At 40.1% G+C, this 25,304-nt stretch overlaps 1 protein-coding gene across 4 annotated transcripts in view; it reads left to right on the forward strand.

Moving 5' to 3' along the window:
* The window catches only part of TSPAN12 (tetraspanin 12), a 46,895-nt gene that overhangs the window by 5,436 nt on the left and 16,155 nt on the right, over positions 1–25,304 (forward strand). For all 4 annotated transcript variants that reach the window (XM_072861200.1, XM_072861208.1, XM_072861190.1 and 1 more), the window contains exons 3-4: positions 9,987–10,069; positions 10,718–10,853. In XM_072861200.1, coding sequence (XP_072717301.1) covers positions 9,987–10,069; positions 10,718–10,853 — 219 coding nt within the window. The remainder of the gene's footprint in view (positions 1–9,986; positions 10,070–10,717; positions 10,854–25,304) is intronic.

A 25,304-nucleotide genomic window follows, 5' to 3' on the forward strand; every position in this document is an offset into this window, starting at 1 on the left:
TGGAATGGTAGACAGGGCGATGCACCTGTGTGTGCGTGAGAGGGAGGCAGGCAGGCAGGCAATGTTGTTTGTTATGCTTTTTGTAATTTTTGGCCTGAACGCTGCTTAGCTGTAAATAATTCACAAGCAATCAACTGGAAGTCCAAGGCTCTGTTTTAGTGGTTCATCCTGTTTTGATAATGGACCAATAAATGTACTGCCTTTACTGCTCCAGAAAAACACTAGTTTTGTGGATGTGAATGGATCTGTACTTCTGGAGCTGCAACTTGCAGCAGATCTTGAAAGGTGTTTTCATCTGAGGTGGGAATAAATCTGTTGTCAGTGCTCTAATTGTTGTTGATAAAGTGACTGACTGTGGCAGTAGACCTGATGATACCCTTCTGGAAGCTGTTTCCAAGGTCAATTGAATAATGTATCTGACTTCACGATGTCTCTTTCAAAGCAATGGGAGTTGCAGTTTCGGGACCTCCTTGATCTTCTAACTTCATAAGGGTTTTTTTGACAGTGCCCTGGACAAGGAATATCCGTCAGACTAAATCCTACAGTTAACATTTGGTTTCATTCTTCTGCCATCCTCATGTATAAATGAGTGTCACTTCTTAAAGTAATTTATGTGACTGAGAGACCAAACTTGATTTCTGCAGGTTTCTCATCTTACACTCTGTAATACTGCTATTTGCAGCATATTACATTCTGGACAGCCTAATAAAAAGAGGGGACCTCAAAAAATACATGATTTGGTGTTTTGTAGTCAAGACTTAGTGCTTAACTAAGCAGATTATTTTAGTGGTGCTTGAGAGAAGACATGCTCCTAGCGCTTCCTAGTTTTCTGTTCTTAGTGGCAGTACTGGTCTTTATTGTCTCTAGATAGCATGTGGCAGGACTTGGAGAAATTTAGTTTTGATAGCTCTACAAACATATTTTATCCAGTTTATAAGACTACAGGGTCTTTCCTTCTGGTGGGGCTTTTCTGTATCAGCAAGCTCCTGACACTGTTCCAGCTCAGTAGTGGTCATGGATGTAACATGAGCATCTTCATTCATTTTGAGCATTGTATAACTTGTCCTCACAGAAATCCTCCTCACCACATTTTGCAATGTTGCCATTGTTCTTCTGTACTTTGCTGAGGTCTCTTTCCCAATTAAACCACCTTTGCAAGCATTTATGCTAGGGAGACCTTCAGTCACAGAACATGGCCAGCCCATAATAATGGCACAGGCATAACACAGGAGTGTAACAAGGGCAGTGGCCCCTAGGGATTGTGATAATAGATGCAAGTAAAAGCAGCACAATTTTTTGTTAATTTTCTTGTTTAAAAAAAAAAAAGGCAAAATGTAGCTAACACGTGGGGAAAAAGTCTGTATAGACTTTCTCTCTTGAGAAAACTGCCAACTCTTTTTGTTGTTGTTGTGAGCATGTGAGGCAGAAAGGAAGAGCAGCTGCTGTTGTGTTGCTTGTAATTGAGGATGACTGTACTATAGTGGCTTGGGCGAGTCAAGGCTGTAAGTTGCAGATGACTGGGATAGGTGGTAAGGATCTCTTAACCAATGATTAATAGTGTCACTGGATGTTTGACCCAAGCCAGCGATGTTGCCACATCCTTCACCTTGTGAGGTTTTTCTGCCTGGGGATATGCCGTTTCTGTTGAGTAGTGCCTAAGCTTTCCTTCACGTACATAGCACTACCATCTAATTTAGACTATGTGGTTGCAGACAATAAACCCTTCTGGCAGGTAGTAGAAATTGTTTTGCATCTACCCTGAATTTGTGCTTGTGAACAAAAAAATCACATAAAATGAAAGAGGAGCAAGCTTCCAGTTTTCGTTCTGTTTTGAATACCTTGCACATTGAAATCTTCTAGTTTTGGTTATGTGTACCACCTGAGAATTTAGAGCAAGGGAGTATTAGTGTTGTGCAAGGAAGCACTAAGGGTGGTTGGAAGCAGTGGTATTGTGTTTCCTTCTTTTTCCAACCTCAAATGTATGTGGTGAATCTTGTAATTTTTTTCCTCATTTTTCAAATCTACTGTGACATGAGAAAGAAATCAGTCTGTCCTCCCTTCCTTGGAACCAGATTCTGCATAGAGGTTGTGTTTCTGCTGCTTTCCAACTTCCACTCACATCTGTGGGATTTGTAGATACTTGGAATGAATAGAGTTAGGGTCAAGTTTTTAAGGAATTTAAGTGACTAATAATATCCATTGAAATGAATGCTGCCTGTCTGGGTACCTATAGCAGTGTAAACACGGGGTTCGTTCTAGGCTAATATACTCTGATTTTAGAGACTGCAGTGTAGACGTGCATAATTGAAACCTGATTTTCTTAGCATTCTTGTATAAAGAAAATACCTAAAAGCCACACAAGAATAACTGCAGCTTCTGTGGGAATACTGTGTCTTTTAAAGGAATGTGTTCAGCAGAGCAAGCTATAGGAGGAGTTTTAAAGGACCAGAAAAACTTTTAATTCTGGTCTTTGAGAAATCTTTTACTTTTTGGTGTCTTTAGGCTGCATTATTTATATAACAACATTACATTACCAGACCGTATCCTAACAAAGTAGAGCTCAGCCATAAGTCAACTTTGTATCTACTTCTGTATAACCCTTTATCCCATGTTTATCTTTGTAGGTGACATGGCTCACCCTGCATGGCCTGTCAACAGTAACTTGGTAGACAAGTCTCTGCAAAATGGTCCTGAAAAAGAGTGGCTTGATGTCATGATGGAAAGGAAAAATAAACCCCACTCTAATGTTAGAAATTACATTAATATGTTTCTTAATTGGCATTCAAAAATCAATGAAACCACAGACATTTTTTGGGTAATCTTCACGATTAACTGTGTGGAGTTCACTGCATCTACCTTGAGGATGAAGGCACAAACCTGTGCTGACTAGATTTGAGCCAATAGCTCAAGGGCAACTGCTCATACTAGTAGGCCATGATCTCCAGCAGAACTGGGATGGTCCATCTGGCCTGTAGGTACTTGCATTTTTTTTTTTCTTTAAATTCACATCTCTTTCTGTAGAAGATAGCTACCCGGTTATTCTGAATCCTCAGGCACTGCTTCTGTACCTTAAAGATTGTCCATCATCTCAAGAGTCTGTGGTAGACACTAGGCAAGGGTCATAGGAATAGTACCAATTTTTTAATCTCTTATAGATGTTTCCTAAGGTATAGGGGACAGTTTAATTTTGTGCAGTTTTATAGGAATGTGTGATTTAATTAAAAATGCAGGCTTATTTAATTAAAAACGCAGACTTCATGTGCTCATGGGTATTCATGTGTAAAACAGGAAAAGTAAATGGTGTGCCCACAACCAGCTGATATGTAGGTCCTGTGGATCATAGGAAATACATACCCTTGTCTCATATGAGTCTTCCAGTTATATACCCTGGGTTTAAAAATAATTTGCCCTCCATCTGTGAGGTTGACTACTGTCTGTGAACGAAACCAAGCTCTGACAGAAACAAAATTAAGAGTATGTTGTGTATAAGTGAAGGCATATCATCTTGACCTTAGTGTGGGGCTTGTGATGTGGATCTGGACACTTGAGCTCTGTGCATGGCTGCAAATTACCCATGATCAGCAGCACGTGCCTCTGCTTCCTCAAAGGCAAAAGGTCTCTTGACGGTGAGATGCTTACTTTTGAGGGAAAAGTGGCACAAATCATGTCCTGACAAGAAATGCAGTGACTAGGTACTCACAGAGAGAGTGGATGCAGAAATATATGCACTTTCCTATCCCTCTTTGCATTTAGTGTACCCTTATGCTACACAGCCCAGAAGTTGATAGGTGGGTCTGACACTCGGAAGAACCAGCTGATAGATGAACTGTACCTCAACCTGTTTGCATATTTGGGCTTTTATTTTTTCTCTGTGCTGTGCTGCTGTAGGAACCTTGCACAGTCAACTGCTGGAAAACTTGCTTGCTTCCCCCAGGAGGGTGACCCGTTAGCAGCCTGTCACTGTGCTGGCAGTTGCCTTATTTCAAAGTGTGCAAGTTCCAGCTGCTGCCAAATGGGGAGCAGGTTGTTAACTCCCTGTTGCAGCTGTGCAAGCAAACCCGGATTCAAAGTGTAAATAAGTACATGCTTCAGCTGTTTGCAAGTGGGAGGGGACCAAGGCATAACCCGATGTAGGAACCTTAGCTAAAACTAGATGTTGTCATGTCCGTAGAATAAAAGGTGCATTAGTGGGGAATAGGGGAATTTCCTTTTTTTATAGGTCACCTCTTTTTCTGTAAACATTTAAATGCTTTTGCCAGAAAAACAAGACCTCTTGTCCCGCTCTCCCCTGCCCTTACGCCCCTCCCTCCCAAAAAAATGTAGTCATCTGTTTGTCCAGGGATCTGAGTCATCTGTGTTTGTTCAATGATCTGAATATTGAACCCAATTGTGAAAATCCTGTGAAAGCATTGCAACATGCTCTGTTCATGACCTTGTAGTGATTTCTGCCCCCCCCCGGTAAGTCGCAGCTGAGGTTATCCAAATCAATTTTAACTGGAAAATTTTTTCAAGGTTTATTTCTTTACTAAAGTTAAAGGACGTATTCCGATGAACATTGTCATATCTTGGAAGTAATTTTCTTGGAGCTGTAAACCTTTTTCTGCAACGCAAGTTGCTCTGTGGTGCTGCTAGTCAGCATTTTGTACAGGTACCAGAGCGTGGCCTGAAGTTGTTTATCCCATCTGTTTGAATAAGAAGAAACGTGTGTGATTTTTAATGTGGAAGCTACTTTAAATCTTTCTTCCCATTTAATAATGAAAAAACCCCACCCTTCTCTCAAATTTGAGCAAAGCAACTTTCATTGTTAAAAAATTAAGGTGTTAGAGCATTTGAATGAGAAAAATGACAAGAGAATGAAAACAGGTGTTTAAATAGCTATAGCAATTGGTCTTGCTCCTGCAAAGACAGAAATTCATGTTCATTTATTAATTGAAAATGCAGATTTATTTTCCAGTTTAGGTATGGCCTCAAAGGCATTGTGAGTAGTACTGTCATTGTAAGGGCTTAAAATATATACTTAATGAATAAAAGATGATTTGATGTTTTCATTTTGATGCCTAATTATGTAAAAGAGTTCCAAAGACAGTTTAAACTATGCTTGGAAATGACCACTCCTAATAGTTCGAGTCCATTGTTGGATATTGTAATTAAGTTGTCTGAGAATGCTCTAGTAGCTTTAAAAACTTTACGCCATAAATTAGTTTGGAATTGTAATATATTATTGTGTGATCCGCATGTTGCTCATATGTAAAAATATAATTTATTACCTTTGTTTAATCAGGGTGAAAATATATTTAAAATAGAGTATGACAGCAGGCGGTTTTGTAAACTCTTCAGTGTCGTGTTGATGGCTGTATAACATACTGTGACAGTTCAGAATGAAACCCATAGTGACTTGTGCAGCCAACTGCAACAAATAAACAAGTTTTACTGCCTACTATCATATTATGTTTACAGCACAGCAGACTGGCTGTCATCAGAGAAGCTTGGATGAAAACTTTTTGGTGAAATGATGTAACTGCTAATGTGGTGAGAATTATCTTGGTAGTTTTATTTCTTATAAACTTGTGTCCATTTGTCCGATTGCTTGATACAGATTTCTAACTGTATTTTACATCTAAATTAATTACAAAACAATGGCTGAAGTAGGGGCTGCCAGTTTTTTGAGGACACTTTTCTTCCGTCCTCCAAATGAACCAGCAAAAGCTGTAATCAGGACCTTGCCCCTGCCCATGACTCCTTGAAAATCGCATGGCAGTGAATTGCAGTAATGTGACTGCTGTTCTTTGCTGGTAGGTTTGGATGCATACCAAGGTTTTTGGGGAGATTGTTACTGTTCCTGCCTACTGAGCCCATGGGCTGACTTGTACTGCTGGTGTTAGTGTAATTCCTGTGCTGGTGGCTGGAGATCTGCCTCTGCTATGAAGTGGTGGGTGCCTGGGGCCTCCATGATGTCAGCTGGCACTTGAGGATGCGTAGCGCTTTACAGGGCAGCACATATGCATGTTGACTCATAAGCAGGAGGCGGTGGAGGTCAGGCACATGTGTCTTGTGATTCCCCTGTGGCTATGGAGCAGGTGAGCAAGTGGATTGATCGGTGTGAGTTAGTGCATGATAATCTTTTGTCATTAAATATCAGTCATTACGCAGGGCAGTCTGGTGTTGCAAATGCATCTTTCATCCTGCAGGGTGTTCCTGCCCAGAGACTCACTTTTGCTGGTCAGAAGGGATATGAGTTTTTTCCCAGAACTGCGCTTTGCTACCAAGCGCTTGCTGGGTTATGTGCCATAAAATATACCTTTTGTAATCAACCTATTGCTGAATTGCTTTTTTGAGTTATCACGGTTTGCTCTTCCATGGGCCTCTTTGTTCAAGAGGAGCTTCTTGAGTATTCGCCTATTCTCTTTCTGAGCCATGTCTTTATGCCACCCCAGTGTGACAGTGTTACTGACTTTCATGGACGTGAACCCAGTGTGTCATAGCACTCTGGCTTTCGGGTCATTCAGAGTAATAATTCACTTTGGACTTTCTTCAAAATAAGGTGCCAAAGGTGCCTCCCAGGGAATTTGTCTGGTTGACAGGAGGGTGTTGCACAGGTAATTGTTACAATCTGTGTGTAACATCTGTGTAGCGGCAAGGTAAGGCATTGTGCGTGTATGTTTTTAGAGTAATGCTGAGCTAGCTCTTGTGTTGATACCATACGTGCATTGTAAGCATAGAAGAAGTCAGTAACACCTGAAGGAGTTAGTGGTGGTGAGATCATTCAGGGCACAGGGTGTGTGAGTGGGTGAGCTGTAGCCTGGCTCTCATAGGGGTTACAGAGGGAATTTTCTTGCATGTAACTTACATCCAGCAAGAAACAGTAGTAAATGGCTGTTAGCTATTTACACTGAAGGAGAACAGCCAGGGGCACCTAAATGGCTAAAAGCTTTTTGAACGAAGTGAGAGACCTTTCATAGAGAGCTTGTTCTTATGAACTGAAATAGTGTTCATGTAGTTACATTATTGGTGAAGGTTATGTTTCCTAGGTGAAAGGAAGCAGTCCTTTTCTTCTAGTTGCTGTTCATGGTAAGTGAAAACAGAGTCATGTTCCACCATATGGTCATTAAGCATTTCTGTAGAAGTCATGTGGCCATGAGTTGGCCACAGCTTGGAGATGTATCTGCCTAGGCTTTCCCCTCACTGATTTTATGTGGGCAGAAATACATATCTAGGTAGAGAAAACTCAAGCAGACAGAGCAGAAATAAAAGTTCTCCTCCTTCCTGATTTGCCTTTGTAGGCAAGTCCTTTCTTCTAGCAAAGTGAATGATTCTCTCAGTGGCAGGACTCTGCTTGTTTGTTTTGGTCTCTAGGAAGTCCTTTCTGTCCCCTCTGCCTTTTAGCTGGTTGCTCCATGATCTCCCTGTTGTCTCCAAACAACCTGCAGGCTCCAATATCTTTGTGGTGACCCTTTTGCTTGCCAGATCTTAGCTCTGCTGAAGGAGCGATCTCTTGCCTTCTTCCAAGGGATCCACCTCCTCTTGCAAGTATTGTACGGGAATGCATTGCTGCATACTGAAGGCTGAAAGAAAACAAGTGCAGCCTGCGAGTTCCTAATGGAGAGCGGAGACTAGACAGTCCACCAGTCTGGTATGGGAGGAAGAATATTATTTAGCAAGTGAACATTTTTCTGGTACAGTTTTTGTAGCAGGACCATCTGGCTCTTATTAAAAGTTGCTGAGGAGTGTGGTTTTGGTGGGCTTCTCACTCCTGACCACCACTGCTATGAAACGAAGTAACCAAATTTGTCTTAAGTATTTTACTATAAACAGAGTGGAAGTGTGAGCTAACACTTTCTCTGTGTGTATCAGCAGGCCTTGCAGGGAGATGTGGAGGGTTAAAAATGTTTTCTGTTGCTTTTTGACCATAAGAAGGTAGGCTGTCTGCTTGTAGTCTTCTTTACCTCTCTTTGTGTTAGAAACATGTTTTTTATTGCTTGTATGGTATGTTTGCCTGATGCATTCTTCCAAGGAGGTAGCCGTTGTCGAGGCGTTTACCTAGGAGGAGATTCTAGTCATCATCTTTTCCTTGCTTCTGCAGCTTCCTGCAAATAACACAACAGAAAACGTTCTTTACTCCTACTGTTTCACCAGCCAAAATAGATCCCACAGAGCGTAAAGGATGCGTGTACGTAGTAGACTTGTAGCACGCGCTAGCTTTCAGGACTATGCTTGCAGCATGCCAAGCACCCAGGGCTCTCGCTGGCACCACCCAGAACCAAGGCAGTGCCTGTGCTTTGTGCATCAGTTTTGAAAAGCAGGAGGAAGCCGTGGGGTAGCCACTGGGACTTCTCATGAAATTTTAAAGGCAGAAGTAGCCTGCTGTGGGCGTGCTGCAGGGCAAAGGAGCCGGTAAGGACACAGAGCGACTTTTCTTATGTGTTAGGTTTGAACCAGTTAACTTGTTCTTCATAACAACTTTAGGGAAATATGTGGGCATGTGGGAAGCTAGCTGTTGAAGGCAACAGGGAAGATTAGCACTTCTCACTGATTTAAGAAGCTGTTAGTATAATGCTGAGGTTTCCTGGCATACACCTATACAATGCATGAAAACAGTAGTAGTAAGGAGAGCCAGCATGCTTAGGTCTCCCTCCCTCAGCTACACAGTGGTGCTTCTGAAGTCCTGAGTCTGTCATGTTCAGCCCCTGAGCTGTGGTTCAGGCTTAGATGCCCATGTGAGATTGATATTCCTAAATTCTCCTTTGGGTGTAATAAACCAGCTGAATTCCCTGAAATGGTTTGAGAAGTAAGCAGTGGCATTAATAACCTTAACTTTGCTCCATTTTGTAGAAAAGCTTAGTGGTTCCCTCCTCTCGTTGAAGGAGTTTATAGCTGCATCTCTCATCTTCTGTTTGGGGAGCAGTGCTCCGTCTGTCCTGCGTGTGCAGGAGAAGACGTGGTGCTCTTGGGGCCAGAGAGCATGCACAAAGGTGGGATGACTGCTGCTGTTATGTGAGCCCTCCTCCAGGAGGAAGGGCCTACTGACTTACCTAGCCCAGTGCAAAATATATGGACAAGTGCCGTGAAGAGTGCCTTGTCCTCTAGTGGTACTTCTGCTACAGCGGCAGAAGAGCTGGTGCTGTCATGGTGTGGCAGGTATGTTCTGACCATGTCATTCAGGTTTGGCTTCTCAAGAAAATCAGAGGACAGAGCTTCTACTGGTAGATCCCAGGTGTGCTGGAGTGCACGATGGCATCAGGTGACAGAAATCTGGGTCTGCTGAGGTGATGGCAATTCCAGATGGGTTCAGTCTCAGGGATTTACTTGCCATAGGAGCAGTCCTGGTGAAAGTGTAGTGGCTTTATGCCTCTGAAGTGCCTGGCAGGTTAGGTACTCAAACGCTTTGATGATCTGGGGTTTATAATTGAAGTGCAGTGAGTTTTATTGTCATTTTACGGTTCAGGAAACTGAGGCATAGTGTTTGTGGTGTGACTTTATCTGAATGAGCGAGAGAATCAGATTCTTCTAAATTTAACCCCAAGATAAATCTCCTCTCCTATGTGTCATTGTATCCTGTATGGGGCTTCAGATTATTCTTCACTAGCTGTGTACCTGAGCATGGCTTCATGGTTTCATACAGACTGGTGGATATCACCTGTGAGCCCTGAAAGAGTCTGATTTTAGCAGCATAAACTCTCCCTGTTGTTTCTGTGGTATGTTGTGCAGTGGTGGGATTTGAGCCAGCAGTGGCATCACTGGGTGGAAGAGAAGGTGCTCCAGGTGTTAATTATGCATACTGGAAGAGAAGATTATTGTCACTGGCTCCCTAAATACTTGGGCAACAAACCAACTCTAAGCATATAGAAGTACAATTTGGGGTACAGTATGCTTTTCGGATAAATGAATGCATGAAAGATGTTAGTGATGATTGATCTTCTACTTAAATTATGAATGATCTTGTAATTTTTTTTAAATGCATGATAAATAACTTCATCTTTTCTTTTTAGTTGATGTCCATCAGCATATTAGGTGTTTCTGCTTGGATGAGAGACTACCTGAATAATGTTCTCACTTTAACTGCAGAAACAAGGTAAAGCTTTCCTTAAACCTATTAATCTGTGTGGGTGATTGATTGCGGTATATGTCGTTCATTCTGTATGGCAAGTTTCCTAATTAGGATTTCTAGAATTAAGAAACCTTTAGCTGAGCTAATTACTGTTTTGTTGAAGGGTGTATTTTTGCCACCATTTCTGGCATCAGTTGAAATTAGAGAAGGGGGAAAGATATGAATTCAATCTTGTTTTATTCATGTGCCTTTCTCTTCTGACAGGGATCAATTTTTGGCTCTTTGCCAACATGTAACCATATTATATTACTGTTTAGTTTTGAATACTTTATTCACTCCAGAGATTTAGGAATGCTGTTAGTTTTATTACAGCAGTGCTTATGACCCCTAGTGATGGAACAGGGCCCCATTGTGCTACATACTGTGCAAGCGCCGGACAGGAAGATTGCCTTTGTTCCAAAGAGATTTTGGATGATGCATTACTTTCTGGTACCTGAATGCAGCATTTGAATTTAAAACCATGTAGAAGAGATTTCTGTGAAACGTGTAAGGCACCAGGAAGAACGCATCTGCTAATCTACCGTTTTCATTTTAATGGCTATATTGCATTTTTCTTCTGTATCATTTTTGTGTGATTATGCTTTTTTTTATTATGGTTCTGATTGGTTTTAGGGTGGAGGAGGCTGTCATTTTGACTTACTTTCCTGTGGTCCACCCGGTCATGATTGCAGTCTGCTGTTTCCTCATCATAGTTGGAATGCTGGGCTACTGTGGAACAGTGAAAAGAAATCTGTTGCTCCTTGTCTGGGTATGTTTCATAACCTCTAAAATCAGCTAACTTCTGCTTCACTTCAACAGTGTAAGAAAAGTTTTAATCCACAGGCACTAGATAAATACTGATTATTTTTTATTACCATGTTCAGTTATGATATTGGTGAGGAATTGCAATTGCAAAGCACACAGTGGGAAAAAATTTATTGCCTAGACTGCATTATGCTGTGACTGAAAGACAAGCAGTGTCTCATTTGCAAAAATCCACTTCATTTAGTAGAGGAGTTGCTGAAGGGAAAAATAACTCAAACTCTTAAGTACTAATAATTATAGGAACGTGAGTCTGAGTGCTCTGAAATAAACCCTTATGCTACCCTTTTGACTCTTGGCTGTGCAATAGCTAAACAACCTAGACTTTGCTTTATCCCCACAGTTGATTGTGTGTGTAAAGTAACAGCGTTTGTAACTGATGAAAGTTAATTCTGAGTGTATTCAGCTTTGGCTTCTGTTATGTGGATGTGGAATTTTGCAGTTGCATTTGGTTGTGAGTGAGTTTAAAAATAAATTCCAAGTACCCAGCTTTTTCCTTTGTTTGGAGGCTACATAACTGAGCCAACAGCAGCTGAAAAGCAATAGTCTATCCTGCAAAAGGCTCTGTACAATTTAACTGTGATGCAGCTTTGACTGTCAAGGGAGCCAAATGCCTTTTTCTTCATCTGGAAGTCAGTGAGTTTGAGGACAGTAAAAAACAAAAACAAAAAAAACCCACAAACAAACAGAACCCAAAAAGCCCATCAAACCTGCAGAAATTGTAAAGGTTTAGAGGTAAAAATATTTAGACTATTGGCAACACTGAGATCAAGGAGTGCCATGTACCTGTATGCTTAGAAGCTGGTAGCCCTTTTCGGAGTTAGGCTTTGTTTTTTAATGTGAGGATGAGCAGGATTCCATGCAGTCTGTAAGCCCGAGAGATGGATGTGAGCAATGGATGTGAAAGAGGTGTATTAGACTTGACTACTGTAATTGCAGTAGGAGAAATTGGACAGGTAAAATCCTTCAGCTCTTGAGAATATCCAGGAGTCTTATACAAGTAAGGTTGGGCTCCTGCTGTTTTTTCACTGCAGTGTGTGTTGGGTTCTCCCAAAGTGCATACGGTTGCATTTTTCTTGTGGATCTGTGCGGGCTTAAGTATATGATACGTGGGCCTCACAAATTTTGCATAAAATGACCCCCCCAAAAAAAGTGAGAAGTTGACTGAGATTTATGCAACCTTTGCTTTTATCTAATAGGAAATATTCTAGCTGCAGCTAAAACAGTTGGGAAACTGGGGTTTTGTATTAATATGCCTCTTTTATTTGAGAGGGTTGGAGTAATCTTTATTTGAGATTTCCAGCTGAAGGTCTGCAGCAGAAGTGTTCCTCAATTGCAAAAGGGCAAATGCTGTTTCTCCTTTTGGGTATTTGTTAAGCCTGTATACAATATGAAGATTGTGTCAAAGCTATACAGTTAGGAAAAACTTTCATTTAAATCTGAATACTTTATAGTAATATAATAGTCATGCATTTTTTATTTCTAGATCTTAACCTTGCAATGTTAAAGTCCATGGGAACAAGTTATAAGACAGATATTACTTAGTTATGAGCACTTGCATAAAAAAATTGATTAATGTAATTTTATACCATATAATTATTTATCTAGTAATCTTTCTTACATACTTTAAAAGGGCTTTGTACATTTTTTTTAAAATATAAATAGTGAAAGTATTAAAAGATGGTAAACTTATTAAGCCCTTAGTTTTTATGGTAAGGTTATAAGATTATTTTCATAAAGTGTTTTTTATTTTGTAGTGGTGATATTTTTAAATGTGAACTGAAATTAATTAAAAGACAAAAGCAAATATATAATGTAGACCAAAGCTACATAGTATCTGGGAAAAAAAAAGGTATCATTTTTGGTATAAGCCTTGAAAAAAATCTTAACTAATTAAAAAGAAAATTAAGTTAAAACTGGTTTTGGCCTTCAGTTTATTTAAACTGCCAGTGAAAAGAAGAAATAACTTATAGCTTTTAATGCCATCTGGGAATAAATTATTTAAAGTGTGTTTAGGCAGTCAAATTATACTAAATCAAAACAAGACATTTCTATCATTTTATGTTGCACTATTTCATTTTCAGGAGCCTGAGAATTTGCTCTTGCTAAGCAAACTGATAAGCAAAACTAAATGATATCTTCCTAAGTATGTCATTGTCTTTGATTAATTGTTAAATGAATGCAATTGTGTTATACCACAGAAGTATGCAGACGTAAGTCAATGCTTCATTCATCAGTCTAATCAGAAAAGTGACAGATCAACAAAATGAGCTTTTGTACAACCAGATGAACTAGAAGAAAAGAACCTTCATGTAAAACATTAACAACCTCTTCAATCATGCTTTTAATCTTCTTTTTGAAGTACATGAACAGCCATAATGATGGCATGCAGAGATATTTGGATACAAATCTTGATGTTTCTGGCAGCATGCTAATTGCTAGTGCTAATGTTGTTAATTCAATTGGATATTTGGAGAATCTAATAAAGCATAAGGACCATAAAATATATATATTATGGTGTTAGATATTTTTAATACATCTGAATACATAATTATTTTCATTTGTTTTTGAAATTTTATCTTGCAATTAAATGCTTGAAAACTTCCTGGCTTCACATGGGGCATAAGTATAAATTGAACTAATGTTTACTCAGCTTAATAGTAAGAAAATATAACACCTCAGTCTTCTGAGGTGCATGCTCTGGGTTACTTGTAGAACCAGCATTTTAAAGCTATGATCGTTTAATTTTAATTGCTTCAGGAATACATAGTCCTGAAGGCTAGTTGGTATAAAGAGCCCATGTGTACCTTAAGTGTCTATAATACAGTTTTGTTGTGTGTTGTGAATGACCAACATCCTCATGTACAAGTGGCTGTGATGCCAGCTTGAACTGAAAGATCTAGACTCCTCCAAGTCACTGACTTGAATGTATAAAAAGTCCAAGGATGAGAAACTAGAGTCCAGGTTTTATGGTGCTTGTCACAGTTTTTCAAACAAGATTCTTTAAATTACTTTTTTTCAAATCTAGAACCATCCTTTGCCTCTTCTGAGGCTCTGTACCTTTTGGATTGTTTTTAAAGTCTGTTGTGCACATAGCCTAACTAAAAAAACCCAAACCAACCCCCCCCCCCCCCCCCCCATCCCTGCTATGCATATATTCTTTAAGAATAGTAACCTTTAAGGGTGTGTGAATTTTTTTTAAGTTCTTGTTTTATTAAGACAACAAGAGTAAACTCTGTTGCTTGACAAGAACAGCTTAATGAAAATCCCACTGGAAAATATTTTCCTGGCTGGAGTTTTCATTGCAAATTCTGGCATTTGTAACTATGAGTTTTCTGTAATTAAAGCATTCAAACAGCACAGGATTCAATTTTGTCTGCATATGTTTTCACAAAGGGAAAAACTGTTAGAAATATTTGATGGTTAATAGGGCAAATCATTTTACTGATTTTTATGATAAAGTTGGCAGAGAAATAAATATTCCTCAGAACTAAATGTTGTTAGACCCTGTTGGTGTGTGGTCAAACAGCTTGTTAATTCAGTTATGGCAGAACCTGGTTTCAAATTGGAACTTGGCAGACTGAATTGTGTGTCAATTGAGCTGGAACACAACCAGACAAACCATCATTAAACTAAACTGATCTTTTCTTTAAAAGCAGGCAAATATTTCATAAAGAGAAAAAATGAAATGATACTATGTTTTGGTTGAAAAGGTAAACTGGAAATGTGTGACAAACCTAAGGTGAAAGTGGCTGTTCCATGTCAGTAGTTCTCAGCCAGCTAAATGCAGTGTTGGTGAAAGTGGTTTCTGTAAAGTCCATCTGACAGGGAACTGCTGACTCTATCACCATGTGAGACAGATTCTTCTATGCATATACACCCATTTCAGTCCATGTGGATGCAGAGATGATAGGGATGATTAAATTCCGATGTCTGCTACGTTGTGAGATACCAATAGCTGCTAATGTCTTCCTACAAGGGACTCTTACTCTGTGTGAAGTGTTAGCTGCTCTACGGTACCACAGCACCAACTATTCTGCAGTACTTATGGTTACAGTTCGCATGAATTAGTATGAGTGTAATGATAATTAATGATAATGAATTTTTTGTCTTTTTTTTGTGGTGGCTTGTATTTCTGCAGTAATACATAATATAGGTTATTTGTTCTGTAATAATACCGGATATTTGTTCTGACCCATGTGGACTCTTACCACAGTCACAGCTGCTCCAATACCTTGTACTAACATTTGTCACTGGAATTTTTACCAACCAGAAGTATTTCTCCATTATTAAACTACCAAGCACTGAAAGGGAAGAAATAACTGACAAACATACTTGGTGTAAACCCATGCAGTTTAGAATTAGACAGGTTGGAGACTGGAGTTCATAATTTTCACATTTTGTGCCTTTTATCAGCAGCTCATTTATGAATGTGGGTGTGAGTAGGAGCAAAACAGAGATTCTCAAGATAGGTTAGCCTACCTTTTGAAGGAGTGATTTAAGTGGGTTTATAATACTGTAGTACAGATTTGATGAGAAGCCAGTACTGTGCTAAAACTCCAATTCAGATACTCAGTGGGTAAAGTAAGGGGCCGGACACTTATCTTGTATTTTGAAGTGCTGCTTGTTTGATGTTCCACTTGTAAGAGAAAATACACTTAAACTTCACCAATTGTTATTATACCCCAGTAGTTTCAGATATAAGCAACTTTCTTGAAAATAAATACAGGACTATTTTTTTTTTTTTTGCTTTCTGAATCTCTAACTTTCAGTCCAAAGGTGAACTCTTTGAGGAGGTGCCTGAACTAATCATTATTAGACATCTTTTTGCCTTGAAATAAGATAGGGGGTAAGCTTCTTTCCTGCTCTGATTATGGTGTTTAAGGTTCAAACAAATTGTTAGATTTTGAGAACAGTGTTGGTGATGCCACAGAGCAGAGCTTGGCTTTGCAGGAGCGGGTGCACTCCGCAGGGCTTACAGCATGGTAGGGTGGACTATGTTGGTCCTGAGGTCCCGTGCCAACCTCTCTGTCTGCCTGTCTACCCGTGAGGTGCATTTTGTTGACCTTGTCTTGTCCAGTGTAAATGTATAGCGCTGTATATGTACTTAAAAGACTTTTTCAAAGCAAGTGCTTTGAAAGGGTATCTAACTTTCTTAGCTTGGAGAGGGAGCTTACAGATGAGAAGCACAAGTTGCCTAGCGTTATGGGTTACTGGGAGGCATTTAGAGATGAAGAGTGCTGCTTGCTGAACAAACCACAAACAAGAGCAGCTGTGTATTTCAGCAGCATGGAGGGAAGAGAGTTGGGCTGGAGGAGCACGACAGGAATTGAGCTGGTGGGAGTGTCCAGGTCATCTTGTGAATGCTTGGCTTAAATCCAAACGTTTGCTGCGCTCACAGTGATGATCTGCTTCCTTCACCCCAGCACTTAGCAGCTCCCTTGAATGCGCAGCCATATTGTACCAGGGCAGAGGCAGCACGTTACTATTAGGTGCAGTTATCTGGCAGCTCAAAGCAGCAGGAATTGTCCAGCCCCTTGAGGGCTGTTCAGGGAAATGCCTTTGACTTAACGACAGCAAGGTTGGACAGTGCAGTTATGATGCCGTCAAATAAAATGTGGGGGTGTTTTTGCATACTTCTGCAATAGTGAAGAGCCACTTGCTCATCCTTTTGAAAAAACTACAGTGCTAAATTAAAAGGTAAATATCAATTGAAAGGGGCTGTTTTGTGCTTTCAGTATGTTTTCAGCATGAAACATGCTGCCTGGACTTTTGTGACACACTTTTCACTGCATGCTATACTTTTAGGCTCACCTAATGGGGGTGACTACTTTTACTGCTCTTGGGTATGTGTGTCCTGAGTATTGGTTTTAGTAGGTGTCACTGTGTCTATCCTCATGATCCAAAACGTGTGGAGCAAGCCTTATTCCTTTTATCTTCCTTGTTCCTGTTCCCCACCCCCCCAGCTGAAAAAGGCTCTGGGGTGATACTCCCTGGTGAACAGAGGAGGGAAGATAGTAAGAAAGGTTCGTGAAGTGGGATGATGGAAATGGGTACCAGGAAGCTATTGAAAAGACAGGGACTGATAGGACAGTAGGTTCAAGGGACTGGGGTTGTTGAGGCTAGAGAGCTGGGAGTGATACCAGGATGGGAATGAGGGATGCTGCATCTTGACTGAGAAAAGATGGGCAGCTGCTGAGATGATATGTGGTCTTGCTGCCGTAGTGCTTTTTTTCCCTCTGTCCTTCCCAGCTCCTCTTTTGTCATTGCTTGTTTGCCCAGCTTTTTTTCCTCTGCTGAAGGAAATAGGGAATGGGAGAGTCCCTGAGAGCAAAAGAGGAGTAAATGAGTAAACAGATCCACAAATCCCAGCCAAACCTCCATGTCTTGTCTGAAACGCAGCCCAGCCTCACCGGTGGGGCATGCCTTGACGCTGTGGTTCAACTGCATTCTTGTTGCCACAAACTGAGTATGGAGTGGATGTCCTGTCAGGTAAATTAATCTCTCTTTCTTGCCTAATCTTTCACTTTTGACTAGTTGACCACAGAGACACTTTGCTGTGTGCACAGGGGCTGCAGTATGGGTTTTATGTCTAAGAGCACTTCTTCACTCAAAATGGTGAATGTTTGAAGTGTTTTGGGGCATGCTGAGGCAGAGTTCTTGTGTGTATCAACACCAAATTGGTCTGTTTTACAAGGAAAAAGGATTTTCTTGACCAGAGAAGCATTTTTATGGTGTTTCATTTCCTTGGTAGAAAATAAAGAGGGGTTAGAGAGATGAAGGATACTGTGTTTTGAAATACGGGGAAGAAGAGGGGGAAGGGAATATTGTAAGCCCTGAGGAAATTATGGTCTAATGTCTATCTTTACCTATGTCCTGTTCAGTACTTTATAATGACCTTGCAATGACCCTTATTCCTTGGAGTTCATTGACTTGAAGTAATTGAGTCTTGGGCAAATAAATCCTAATAATTGTCTGAAGTGTGCATTTGCTTATTTCCAAATTAATACCAGTTTCCTTATATAAGCAAAAATTAACTGTTAAAGTAAAAATTTAAAACAGATCATTAATATCTCATGGAAGAATCGAGGCTGTGAACAAAGTTCTAACTATTCATAAATTTTGTTTAGTTTTTAAAAAAGCAAATGAGTCAATCAAAAGAACTTGGACACATACCATAGAAAATTAAAATGTTCATTGCCTTAAAAACCCATTTTTTTTAAATTCAGAAAATTAGTTATAAAGGTTTTGAAAAAAGTGATAATTATTTATGTAAAACTTCAACTTTGCAAAGGTCACAGGCTTTAAGACAGTTTGTACAAATTGACTAAATTTTTGTGATCTGGGAAACCTAAATCTAAAATAATAGACACATTTGATCATTTTGCTGTGGAATGTATTTATTCTGAAGAACTGGATGGCATTCAGTAGCTAATGCTGTAAGTTGGTGGTTTCAGCCCATTTCCTTGTTGACTTGTGACTGCGTGTCTCACAAACTTCTGCGTTGTCAAGCAAATAAACCAAATTTTAAATCAGAATGACAAATGAACTGTTAATCCCTTCAGGGCAGGGCTGAGGGAGCTGGGGACAGCGGAAGGGGGGGCAGGGGAAAGTTTGTGCTGCTGGAGTGGATAAACAGAGGATTTCAGTTTTCCGTGCAGCTTGTCTGACTCCATTTAATGAGTGTTTGCTCCATTTTTAAAAAGTATAGCTGGATTAATCCTTAAAATAACCTTGTTAGTTTTTAAACTGTAACAAAAATAAAGGGAACCATAGCTTGTAACTTACTGAGGGAGGAAGGACTTTTTATTAGGTTTTGCACAGAAAGAGTCTGGTTCCTGTTGGTCATCCAGCATTGTGGTGGTGGTCATCTGACGTTTCTCAGCATGCAGACAGATGTCTGGATGGCTTGCGTCTCAGTAGAACAAGGCTGACGCTCTCAGGCTGTTAGCCATTGGGAAATGCTATGCATAACCCTCTTAAAATCTTCTGGCATCTGTTTTACATACCATGTACTCCGGTCTTTTAGAGATTCCCATAAGGTTTCATTCTGCAGCTGCCTTACCCTTGGAATCTCCTTCAGCCCCTGCCCTTCCCTCCCAGAGCTTTCCTTGCCTCTCTTGCCATATGGACCACGTTGCCCAAGAAGGTGGTGTGAGCACCAGACAGCAAGTCTAAGGAGGCTGGACTTGCTGATCAGCTACTCTTCATTTGCTCTGACATGAGGGTTGTGGTTTTTCTTGAGTCCAAGTGCGGGGGGGGGGGGGGGGGTTTATATCTTCTGGGAGAAAAGAAAAACGCTTGGGAGGAGAGTGATAAAGCCTGAAAAAAGATGTTTATTAAATGAAGTACAGAGCACATGAACAATGATTCATTAGTAAGTAGACTGATCCTTCCAAGAAAGGCACATTTGCTCAAAAATGGAAGGATTTCTGCAGTCTTGTAGACCAGATTCTCCAAAAGCTGCAACACCCTCCATGCTCTCACTTTTCTTCATCATGTTGCAACTTTTGACTCCAGTCGTTAGCCCCTGCCTGCCATTGCTGTTTGCTTTCATATAGAGAATACTCTCTTGCTTTCTCACTGTCTGGAAGTGGGTTTAAGAAGTGCGTATTTTGAGTATGTTGTGTGTGTGATAGGATATATTTGTTCTGTAGGGATGAATTCAGTAGACTGTGAAGTCTCCTCAGGTTTTCCAGGATGGCAGTAGTTAGCTAGGAAGCTGTCAGAACAGATGAAATAGGGTCCTAATTCCAGTAACAGGAGTGTCATGCAACATGCAAATCAAAGGTTTGAGGGAGGAAAAAGACTAATTAAAACAGTCTTGTGCCTTTCTGGTTCTGGTGAAATTTGGGTTGCCACAGAACCCCGTCTCACTTTGTGCTTTTGCAAGTTGCCTAGACTCTTGCTTCCAAATCACACTTCCAAACTGCAAACAAAATGATCATACCACGTTTGGTACGTGCAGGATCAAGAGAGCCTGACTGGGGATTTGTCCAGGTCTTTGATTCTTCTTGTGTGTGGGCTAAGAGCCCACTGATTTTACAGGTTATGGTAGCTGAATGCTGATGAAGCATTCCATAGGTCCAGGGAAGTGGTTGAGTCACCATCCCTGGAGGTATTTAAAAGACGGGTAGACATGGTGCTTAGGGACATGGTTTGGTGGTGGACTTGGCAGTGTTAGGTTTGCGGTTGGGCTTGATGATCTTAAAGGTCTTTTCCTACCTAAATGATTCTATGATTCTGTAGGTCATTGGCAAAAAATTACCGAACCCAGCTGTGGCAGAGCAAAAAAACCCATGTCATACCACTTCAGGAACATAGTTGGGTATGCATGGGTGTGTAGTATGGCTACCCTTATCTGCCTGGGCTGCTTGGTACCAGAGGGCCATAGTGACTTGTATGTGACTTGAATGGCCAAGTACCCTAAGTCATCAAATTTCTATGAGGGCTCCTGCTCTTAGCTTCATTTCTGGCATAATGCTTACACTAGAGTTTGGAAGGGCATCCTCAGAGGACAGTCATGTGGGTTTTGTATCTGTGCCAATCGGATTATTGCGGTGGCTGATAATAGGGCACTGGGTATTCAGTGCCAAGGCAACATGAAGGAGACTAGTGCAGGACACACACTAGAGTTTTAACTCTAGTTTTCCTTTGCTGACTGTAATTACATTTCAATGTTTCCATTGTCAAAAAATCTCTGAAAAATTCTGTATTCTTGGAAATACTTTGGAGAAGGGCATTTAAAATGGGGACTGGGGTGGGAGGTGAAGCAAAATTTTTACAAACTCCCTCCGTGTACTGTGTTTCCTGAAGTCGCAGTTTTTCCATTGTCCTGTTGCCATGTTAGTAACAGAAATAGAAGGTTATTTTTCACCAGTTCATTTCACCTGTTGCCTGAAAAGCATAGACAAATTATATTAAGTGATTAATTGCAGGAATCGTGTGGCATATTCAAGACAAACAAAAAATCTCTAGAACTACAGTAAAAGTTTTGTATTACATCTCTGAAGAAAACATAGAACATTGTGCTTCATGCTTTATATCCTTCCCTGCAGTTGCCCACAATTGCAACAAAAAAAATCCTATACTCTGTAGGATAGAAAGCCACAAGGGAAAAATTTTATGTTGAGAGGCACTTCGTGTGTCTGCCGTTCACCATTAGTCTCTGAACTGAATGGCAATTTTTGGAACAAAGACCTTTTAAACGAATGCAAAATATCTTAGATTCAGTAATAGTGATTTCGCGCCTGCATTTGCTATTTTTATTTGCATTTGTGTCTAAGTGGTTGAGATGATCAGGAAAGAAATATGTTCCTGTAATGTATTCTGTGGTAGCGGTCATTCACTTAGTTTGGTGGAGCAAATAGAATAGCAAAAGCCCTGTCATAATTTAATTAGGATAAATTAATTTTGTAGTTCAGTTGTTAGCCTTAGATAGAGAGATAGGAAGACATTTTGGGCATATGCCAGAGCATATATGCTCCATATATGGGGCACTGGCATATATGGAGCTTGTATCCTGTTATGGAATGCCACTGCTGTGTGCAGGAATTTTATTCCAACTAAAAGTTTTGATCCTATTTAGGCAGTCCATACAGATCTTTCTAAAAAGTTTTAAATTATTTTGATTTTTTTAATGTGTAGGTGAAAATACCATGTACCTTTCTAGTGCTTTATGAGGTTCTGGTAGCCTTTATGCAGGTAGCTATCTGAAAATAGTCATCTGAATTAGCACAAAACCTATTACTTCAATGCTAGTTCCCATTTTTTGGTTTCTTTTTTCCTGTCCTTGACTATTTACTTGATGGTTACCTCTCTTCTGTGGTTGAATTTCATCGTCATTGGATTTCCATTCCATATGTTCCAGTATCCCACTGTCCTTTTTGTCTTATATATGAATTCGCTGTAAGAGTGAACTATGGTTGTCTGACTTGCACAAGAGCAAGAGCTCTCTGGAGGCGCTTATAACTTGTAGTAGCTGAGTATGATCTCATAGTGTCTCTGCACTGGCTGTAAGTGGGTTTCTGTGCTGTTGATGTGTGTAGTTTCTGCATCGGAGGTTTCAGGGCAGGATGAGGATGTTGGTTGTGGTCGCTCTTACACCTGTGCCACATGAAGAGTATTCCAGCAGAACAGGGTCTGGTGACTGCTTAGGGAATATGCTTAATATCTTTCCTTGGCCCTTCATCCCCCTGTCTTTTCCACATCTCTTTGAAAGTGGTTTTCGCGGTAATGACTTTGTTTCTGTTCCTGCTTCTTTCCTGTTTACTCTCTTGCGCAAGAAAGGAAGGGGAATAGATTCTCCTGAACTCCAGAGTTCCTAGTTCCTTCACCTCTGTCTCAGGACTGATGTGCTGGAAAAATAGTTGTTTAAGCCTCTGCAGGCTGCCAGTGTTGCAGCTCTGGGGATGGAGCCATGCACACATACCCATCCATTGCTGCAGAAAAAATCCAGGTGCTTCTGCAAGGTTCCAGGTGTTAGAGGAGATGCTCCTGTTGGAAAGCTACTACTTTACTGAGCTGCTACCTTCCTTCCTCCCTCCCCTGCAGCCAGTGGTGATGAGCAAGCTTAAAAAGGAAGTTGCAGGAGAACCAGCTCCTGCTAATTGGCAACACCTATTTGACACTGCAGGGATGCTGAAGTTTAGGAGCTTGGCCACATGCGTGTCCGTGACTTAGTGAGGAGCAGTAAATGTCTACTGCATTCTTCCTTTTTTTTTTATTGGCAAATATTTTTACATTTATTTGTTACTCTCCAAAGAGTATTTTCTACCAGCATTTCAGTCGTTCAGCTTCTCTCAAGGAAGCAACGTTTTAGCTTTTTCGCAACCTTACTGGAGGAGATCCTTCAGTGAACTGACTCTGCCGGGTTTGTAACAGGATGAAGGCAGCACTTCAATTTTCTGATGATTTTGCATAGTCTGACTAGGGAGAGAATGATAGTGATTACCAGTTGCCTACAAAATAAAAGTGTGAAAAGTCTGTAGGATTTGCCATGTAAAAGGTCTCTAGTTCTTGAAGTGATTGTGGCTTTGCATTACTGCTTGTAGATTTTCTTATTTTATGATAACCTGTAGATATCTGTGCAAAACTGTTCGCTCCCTTCTGTGCCTTTCCTATCCTACCCTCTCCCTGCCAAAAAAAAGAACACAAAGAAAAGAAAAAAAACAGTAGAAAATATCTCAACAATGGCTGAGAGTGCTCTGAGGGTGGTGTGCTGTAGGAGGTAATATCAGTGACCTGCTGGTGCAGTTTTGAGCATAATGCACAGTGGTGTTCCTCAGTGACTTGGTCTCATTTACAAAACGTAGCCGCTCAGCCCATAGGAAGAAATATTAAGCCTTGCTTCAAAACCAAGTTCCTGTTTCTGGCAAAAAGCAGAAGTGTGTAAATGCAGGAAGATGCATTTAGCATTCAGACTCCTGTGGGAATTTAATTGGGGACAAGGAATAAGCATTGAAGCCAGGAATAATTTCTGTATTTGGAAGATGGAAATTAGGGGTAATAATTTTAAATAATGGTTAGAGGGTTTTTTCCCCACACAACTTACATAAGAATTATTTGTTTTGCAAACCATTACATTTAGAGAGAGGTATAATATTCCTCTTCAACAGCAAAGTGAAACTGAAGCTCCTGTGTGCGGGTTTGGTGGGCCTGCAGTTGCTCAGTTCCTAGAATGGGCTTTCATGTGTGTAAACTCTTTGTGTCTTTTTTTTTTTTTGTCTTTTGCTTTATGGATAGATGATATGCTTTCTCAGGACAGAAGGATTGATTCTACAGTGCCCTGATGTGTCCAGATGTAGCTAGAGTCAGGAGTACTCAATTCCTGGCAGACCCAGAAGTGGTTTATGAGTGAATCTGGCTTGATAGTTTTCTATCCCAAGCTATATTCACTAACTGGAGAAAATCTGGGTTTTGGCTCTTCTGTCTCCAACGGCTACCAGAAACTTTCTTAACTATATGCTGACAAAATGAGGAGGTTTCAAATGTTAAGATTTGTGAATGAATGAAATGTTACAAGGAACTGCAAATTAAAGGGTTTTCCAGAGAATGTCACATGTACACCCCCAGATGTATCACTTTCACTATGATCAGTGAGTTTTGCATAAGACTTGGGGATAGCAGGCAGTCCCAGGCTTGTTACTCAGTTAGAGTATAAAACCACTGACATTTTCTTTGACAGCTGAGAACTCAAATTTGCTTTTCACCTAAACATTTAGTTGTTTGCCCTCTCAAAAATGTCAGTATTACCCATAATGTCCTTAAACATTTTTTTGTATGAATTGAAGAGCTAAAGCACATGGCATTCTTTCCTCCTTTCGAAGTGAATACTTTGCAAAGCAGATTTCCATGTGTTTTTTTTTAAAGAACCCTTTTGCATAACTTGCAGGCGCTACAGTGATAGTGGATACACTGTCTAGAAGCTCATGAATTTATTTTTTTTAGAGAAAGCATTGTTGTTCTTACAAGGTGTGACTCAAATTTCCTCTCTTGGACCTTTAGAGGATGAACATATTGCTTATTGAAGGACTATACTGCAGCTCTGCATGTGCTTGTAGTGTTCATTTATAAGGATACACGATGTGTTGTTCAGCTGTAATGACTATGAAGATGCAATGTAATGTGGTGGAGATTATTAAAGAGGATCTCTTCTTTCAACACCATCTTTATTGAACAGACCTTTGTGGGGGGTGGATATGGGTACAGGTTTCGCTTGAAAATTCACATGGATATTTTTAGATGCACATTTTTAATTTGGCTGTTTGTGTCTACAAACCTAATACAGTGAGTTAGATTTGATCAGCAAGTAGAAGTTAAGGCAAGACATTCTTCAGTAGCTGCCAAGGTATCTGTGAGTTACTCACTTCCAGACTGGGTGAATGTAAAAGATGCCATGTAGATGACCGTTAAATCCTAACACTTGTGAATTTATTTTCTCTATTTTAAATAATACAGCTTACTGACCTTTTAATAGAAAAAAAAAAACAAACCCCAAACAATTCACTTACCTTCAGTACGTTTTGTGTCTCTTATTCCTGTCCTAAATAGATTCCAGAATGAAGTTACTAAATTAGAAGCCTTTTGGCATGTATCCTACTAATGGAATTATATATTTATTCTATTCTATTTTATATTGTGATGGTGTTTCTTAGATTTCCGTATAAAATTAAAATCCATGAAGACTGTAACTTTGTCTTGTGTACTGAGGACAAAGGGGAGCTCAGTCCATTGACATGGGAGAAGTTTGGAGTCTGCTTTAAATAAAAGATAAATGGGTTACTTTTAATAGAGAATACCAGTTAAAGCAGTCTTAATTTCCATGCAGCTTTATCCTGCAATTCAGAAAGGGTTGTTTGATGCTATACAGAAGATGATCCTACTCTTTTTAATCGCA

Source organism: Ciconia boyciana, chromosome 1 (assembly GCF_034638445.1).
Source record: "Ciconia boyciana chromosome 1, ASM3463844v1, whole genome shotgun sequence".
Classification (NCBI taxonomy): domain Eukaryota; kingdom Metazoa; phylum Chordata; class Aves; order Ciconiiformes; family Ciconiidae; genus Ciconia; species Ciconia boyciana.